At 33.4% G+C, this 7,279-nt stretch overlaps 1 protein-coding gene across 1 annotated transcript; it reads right to left on the minus strand.

The window, feature by feature from the left end:
- Positions 1-3,960: 3,960 nt before the first annotated feature.
- Positions 3,961-4,474, minus strand: LOC108459973 (uncharacterized). The gene has a single exon (XM_017759365.2). The coding sequence runs from the start codon at positions 4,251-4,253 to the stop codon at positions 4,080-4,082; it is 174 nt and encodes a 57-aa protein (XP_017614854.1). The 5' UTR covers positions 4,254-4,474; the 3' UTR covers positions 3,961-4,079.
- Positions 4,475-7,279: the final 2,805 nt, after the last annotated feature.

A 7,279-nucleotide genomic window follows, 5' to 3' on the forward strand; every position in this document is an offset into this window, starting at 1 on the left:
AGATCTAACCTTCGGATGTTTTTACATCGAAGTAGATTCAAGATGATTTGGCATCCTTGCGTTTATAAGGAGCAGATTGAAGACATAGCAGATTTGGCTTTCACGTGTTTATGTTGAAGCAGATCTAAGATGATTTGGTATCTCTGTACTGTCAGAGAACAAATCGAAGAAACAGATTTGGCATCTCCATATTCGACGGAGAGCAGATCGAAGACATAGCAGATTTAACCTTCGGATGTTTCACATCGAAGTAGATCCAAGATGATTTGGCATCCTTGCATTGACGAGCAGATCGAAGACATAGCAGATTTGGCTTTCACGTGTTTACGTTGAAGCAGATCTAAGATGATTTAACATCTCTGTATTGTCAAAGAACAAATCGAAGAAACAGATTTGGCATCTCCATATTCGACGGAAAGCAGATCGAAGACATAGAAGATCTAACCTTCAGATATCTTCACATCGAAGTAGATCCAAGATGATTTGGCATCCTTGAGTTGACAAGGAGCAGATCGAAGACATAGCAGATTTGGCTTTCACGTGTTTACGCTGAAGCAGATCTAAGATAATTTGGCATCTCTGTACTGTCAGAGAACAAATCGAAGAAACAGATTTGGCATCTCCATATTCGACAAAGAGCAGATCGAAGACATAGCAGATCTGACCTTCATTGAAGCAGATCCAAGATGATTTGGCATCTCTGTATTAGATGGGGAGCAGATCGAAGACACAGCAGATATGACCCTTATTGAAGCAGATTCAAGATGATTTGGCATCTCTGTATTAGACGGGGAGCAGATCGAAGGCATAGCAGATCTGACCTTCATGTGTTTACATCGAAGCAGATCCAAAATGACAGATTTGGCATCTCTGTATTAGAAGGGGAGCAAATCAGAGATAACAGATTTGGCATCTCTGTATTAGACGGGGAGCAGATTTAAGAAGCAGATTTGGCGTCTCTGTATTAGACGGGGAGCAGATCGAAGATAATGATTTGGCGTCTCAGATAGACGGGAGCAGATCAAAGATAGCAGATATCGCCTTCCTGAATTGTAGTGAAGCAGATTGAAGCCGTCAAGAGGCCATTTAAAGAAGATCAAGGATCAAAAACTCAAGACTCGGCGAGCCCGGGAAAAATTGGTCCTTTTATAGTCTTTGCTCTATTCCTATTACACAGCAATGAGCAAAGAGGGCAATCAGAGACACTCAATTTTGCCCAGGCACAGAAATAAGTCCAAAAACAAAAATAATAAACTAAAAAAAAAAAACGAAGTCCAAGTTCAGTCCAGAATTACAAATATAATTTGGCCCGATCGGAATGGCCCATTACTTGAAAAGATTTAAGGTCCATCTACAAGCTTGACTCATATGGAAATATAATCTTCAATGATATGCAATCTTAGATATGATATGCAATCTTAGATATGATATGCAATCTTAGATATGATACAATCTTAGATATGATTGCAATCTTAGTTATGATATGCAATCTTAGAATATATGATTTTGTAATCTTAGAGATTTAATTTGTAGATACCTTTTAATCTTAACCGTTGATGTAATTGATCTGTACCGTTGGATTTGAGGAGGTTCAACTATAAATAGAGGTCTCTCCTTCATTGTAAACACACCGGAGTTTTGGGAAACAATAAAATTTTTGAGAGCTTTCACTCAAATTTCTCTCCCACTTACGTTCTTATTTTCTACTAGTTTGTTCTTATTTTATTCTTTGTTCATCTTCGCTTTTCAACCCTTTTATTTTGATTTAATTCATGTTTCCCGATTTTTTATATATATTTTAATTTTTAATAATTTTAGTATCATATCAAACTCTTTCATTTTTAATAATTTTTATTACTCTTAGTAAATTATTTTTTAAATTTTACTCAAATCATTATTTTAAAATATATATTTCATTTAATTGTCATATTTTATCCAAAAGTTTTTCCAAAATGAGGCAATGTTTTTCGTATTTAGGAATTCGGGAAATAATGCCCTAACATGCTAGGTTGCGATTTCCCGTTTGTCTAAATGCCTAAAGTATCATTCTAAATAGATTTTGTAAATCACGAGATGATTTCAGTTACAAGAGTTTAAGAATATCGTGTCCTATCATGCTGGATGTGATGTTTGTATTCTTTCGGAGCTAAGGAATCTCGATTTTTCAACTTAAATAATTCCGATTTTAAAAAAGGAATCCTATTTTTAAATCTTTTCAAATTTTTGACATTAAGACAGAAAACTATTCAATTTGGTACCAATTTTGGGTGTTGCGAGGGTGCTAATCCTTCCTCGTACGTAACCGACTCCCGAACCTATTTTTTTAATTTTCGTAGACCAAAACGTTTTATAAGGTGATCCAATCACACCTAAAAAGGTTGGTGGCGACTCCCGTTTTCGTTTTTCAAAAGTCGATCCCCATTTTTCAAACATCCCTTTAAAAAATGGTTTCGACACTAGATTTTACTTTATTTGAAATGATAAAATATCTCCACAATAATGCTTATCATTTTATAAAAAAAAAAAATTTCAATAATTGTTCAATTGAGTTAGGACCCAATTAAAGGGTGACACTAAGTCAATAAGTCATTTTAAATTTAGTAATAGATTTTATCACACCCACAATGTTATATATTAAAAATATATTTATGAAAATATATCAACAAATGATTATTAGTGAAGTGGAAATGATATTTTATATAAATTTGTTGGTCTTATGCTTGATTTTCATATAATGTTTTACAATTGTTTTATATGAAGATTATATAAAAATATCAAAAGATGAAAATACCCTTATAATAATACTAATTACTCTTTATAGTAAATGTATTTTCTAACTGAATTAGTATCAAGTTGACTTGTGACACCAACTTAACTAATTATTTTAAATATGTATAGAAAAGGATGATACTAACTCAATAAATTTTTAAATATAATATAATATAAATAATCAAAGAAGTACTGTTATTTATTTTAAAGGGTTAATGGTCATCCTTACATTTTGTGCTTATGAAAAGACTCCTTGACCTTTGATTTAGAAAACCAAGGTCCAATTCTAGAGTAGTTAGTGTGTGATGGTTTCATGTTGCCGAAGGGAGATACAGATACACAAGGATTGTTGCCTTGAGTCTGTTCTAAAGTATTATATTTGCTTTGAAAGTCTAAAACCGTCTTCGTTATTTTTATCTTTGGAAACAAAATTCTAGACTCACTTTATTAAAAACATAAAACTTATTTATTTTATTTAATTATTATTATATACCAAACTATGATTTTACATATAGTAGTACTTCTAATAATTCTACTATATGATTCTACATATAGCAGTAATTCAACAGATGAAGATGAAGATGAAGATGAAAACATAAATGTACCCGAGCTAATGAAATCAAAATTTTAATGGAAAAAGAAAATTAGATTTGGAGAGTTGAGCATGCTTAATGCTGCTGCTCCACCATATCCCTTTCGTGTCACCTAACATCTGCGCATGATATTAAATGAATAAAAAGCCAATCTCTGTGTGATGTGATGATTTTAGAAATTGCATAAATGTGAGGGCATTGTTTTTCTTTTTGGTATTCTCAATTAATTGATGGTGACATAAAGTGGGAAGTCTAAGCTTATCCAATAGCAGCAGAACAAAAAATGAACAAAAGGTTATAGTGAAGTGCTTCGAAACTACTCCAATGGACAAAAAAGACACTTCTTAGCAACTCACTCACATGCGCCCTGCTGGCTGAATGTTAAGTTTTAGAACTATCCACAATCAATCAATACACTTGCTGCAGATCTTTTCATGGAATCGATGAAGATTCTCGGTTTTTTTTTTATATATATTGGGAAAACATGCCCAAACTAGTGTTGGATAAAACATGATTGAATATTTCGTAACCAGTTTCCAAAATCCAATACCGTGTATCAGTTGATAAAATTGAACTATTTGGAAAGGCAAAACAACACTTTGATGAAAAAAGATCTATCACACTGCAATTTCTAATTTAAATTATATTACACAGTCGGAATGTACAAATAATTGAATCCCGCATGTCATTAAAAAGAGAGGAAAAAAACAAAAAACACTAAGCAGGGGCTGGGAGGAGAGGGGGAGTGGAAGAAGCAACAGGAAGACTGGAGAGGATAACGAAACGAATGCGCCTTGGGAAAGGAGCTTCATGAAACAAATGCTCGACTAGTCTACACAACAGCACCGTGTACTCCTTCATTAGCTCCGCCACAATCGCCACCAAAATCATCTCTTCAAACTTTATAATAAAAAAGGTTGGGATTATAGATCAGAGCAAATCATATCATGAGGACAATCGCCTCCAAAATATTTGTATATATAGCGAAAATTTAGTGAAAGTTGATTTGGTAGGGCGGAGTAGAACTAAAAATTCTGGGTCTACAAATACAACGGGCGAGGGAAGGGACGGTTGTTTGTGTTTTTGTTATTAAACAGGGAATGTATATAACATATTTTTCAATTTAATTTTTATTTTTATAGTTATATTTATACCTAACCTTTTACCAAATCTCATATTTAATCATCAATCTTTTGGAACTAATTAAATTATTTTTAATAAAATTTAAATTAAAACATTAAATTTTTAAACTCACATATACACGGATTTATTAATTTGTTTGAATTTTATGATTTTTTTACTATTGTTTTTTATGTATTCAAATTTTAAACTTTTTAAATATTTTTATAATTTTAAACCATTTTCTGGCATATTATATAAAATAATTAATGTCATGTCAATATAAAATATATATATTAGTTATATTAATATCGTTGAAAATATTAGCGTTTTAATTAATATTTCAATTAAAAGAAATAATTTAACTTTTTTTAAATGATGGGACAAATTTTGACTTTAAAAACAAAAAAAATATAAACATTCAAAGGTAAATTTGGAATTATGTTTTTAGATAAATGTATATACGTTTATTGTACCATTACTAATACTCTTTAATATTATCAACAACAGCCGAAAATAGCTTCGTTGCAGACGGTGGGTCGTAAACCAATGTTTAGATTTAGCCCCTGATTTCAAATGTATCATTTTTTTTAATCTTTTTCATTTTGTTGGATGGTTTGACTAGAAATATTTTGTTATTGAATTTCATTTTAATCAAGAAAAATACATAAGAATCCAATTATAAAATAAATATGTATTTATAAGCTTGAGGTTTTGGTGTGAAGAAAAAACAAATAATTGATCTAAACCAAAAGGATTATTTGCAAACAATTGCAATCCATCTTCCTTATTAAATGCTATTTTGGCTAATCTATTAGCTTTTATGCTTTCTTCCCTAGGATATATTCGATTATCCAGTCCTTTACATTTTTCAGGAAATGATGTGAATAATGCATTCCTTAACGGGAAGTTAACTAAAGGGATCTATATGGAGCAACCCCCTGGTTTTGAAGTATTAGATAATACTGGGTAGAAGCTTGCGTGCCAGTTGAACAAAGCTCTCTATGGCCTTCGCCAAGCTCCTCGTGCTTGGTTTCAAACTCTTAAGCAGTATCTTGTTGATCAACTTGGTTTTCGAGAACCCAAAGTAATCCTTCACTGTTTATTCGAGTGTTTGCAAGGAATCACTTGTTGCTCATGGCATATGTCGATGATATAGTTCTCACAGGCAGTTGTGGTAAGGATATCGAAGCTGTGGTGCACCAGCTTCACACTAAGTTTGCTCTTAAAGACTTGGGAGACCTCAATTTTTTTCTTAGGGATTGATATCCAATGTACCCCTCAGGGGCTAATGCTCAGTCAAAAGAAATATATCACTGAGCTACTTCTCAAAACTGGAATGGTAGGTGCCGTAGCCACTCCTACGCCCATGGTGAGCACTCCCAAATTAGTTGCTGCAGATGGCAGTCCTCCGTTTGCTGATATCCATTTGTACCGAAGTATAGTTGCCATGCTTCAATACGTGTGCATTACACGTCCTAATCTATCTTTCTGTGTTAATAAAATCAGTCAGCATATGAATTCCCCGAGTGACACTCATTGGAAAGCAATCAAGCGTGTGTTCAGATATCTGGTTGGCACCATGGATCATAGCCTGTTTTTCTATAAAGGTTAGTGTGAGTTGGTCTGCTACTCTGACGCTGACTGGGCTTCATCTGTTGAAGATCGACGCTCTACCTCAGGTTATGTTGTGTATTTAGGACCAAATCTTGTTGCTTGGTGCTCAAAGAAGTAGGCAGTGGTGTCCAGGTCATCTTCTAAAGCAGAATACCTCATTCGTGTGATAGCCCTAAATTGACCCTAGTCGGAAAGTGGCTTCGGGACCGCTAAACCGAGTCACCGAAGTATTTGAATATGATATTTATTGTCTAAAATATGTGAATATGAATGTGTGAAAGTTTTAAGCTTCGATTTAGTCGATTGCATGTGAATTTAATTAATAGGACTTATGTGTGACACTTTTAAAAGGTGATAGGTTAATCTATAAGGACCTATTAATGCATGTTATAAAAATGATGGGTTTGCATGTCAAATTGACCAAAATCTAGATGGTGGCCGGCCATGCTATGGGTTAAAGCATATTATAAACATTTTGTGTTAATGTTTTATGTTAGAAATAATAAAATAAAAGGTTAGTAATAAAGTAATGAAAAGGGAGGGGTGATGAAAACAAAGTTGTCTCATCCATGCTCCCCCATTGCCGTGACTTGAGGAAGGAAGAAGAAGAGGATTCTCTTGCTTCATGTTCGGCTGGTTGATGTTTAGGAAGAGGTATGTTTGATGTTATTCCATGAAGTTCACGCATATTTTTAGATGTTAGTTTGAATTCTACCTAGCCCATAGTTTAAATTCTTTTTGCTATTTGATGGAGATGATACTCGGCCATGGGTGTTGTCTTCTTGGTTGGTGTTTGATGTTGTGGTGATGAGGCATGAAGATGATTGAGTTTGAGTGCTTAATAAAAAGGATTGGATGTGAGTGTGTGTGAGAATTTGAAAAGGATGGGTCTTGACAACTTTATGAAGTATTCGTCCATGGTGCTAAAATGTTGTACTGTGTTTAAACTTAGAATTTTTAGTTATATGGATGTGTTAAGTTGCTTGAAATGTTAGATTAATTTGAACTCATCACCAAGTTCTTTTAGATTAATTTGAACTCATCACCAAGTTCTTTAGGCAACCCATGTTAAAAATTTCGGTATTGAGATGCCTAGAACTTTCAGCCATAGTAGCTATGGAGAAATAAGGTTTTTGTTTCTTGTTAAATTGGATGTATCTTGTTGTATGAGTGCTTGAACA

Source organism: Gossypium arboreum, chromosome 8 (genome assembly GCF_025698485.1).
Source record: "Gossypium arboreum isolate Shixiya-1 chromosome 8, ASM2569848v2, whole genome shotgun sequence".
In the NCBI taxonomy this organism is placed as follows: Eukaryota; Viridiplantae; Streptophyta; class Magnoliopsida; order Malvales; family Malvaceae; genus Gossypium; species Gossypium arboreum.

Excerpts from the sequence above, each read along its gene's own strand:
- LOC108459973 (XM_017759365.2), bottom strand. The coding sequence starts at position 4,253 with ATGATTTTGGTGGCGATTGTGGCGGAGCTAATGAAGGAGTACACGGTG.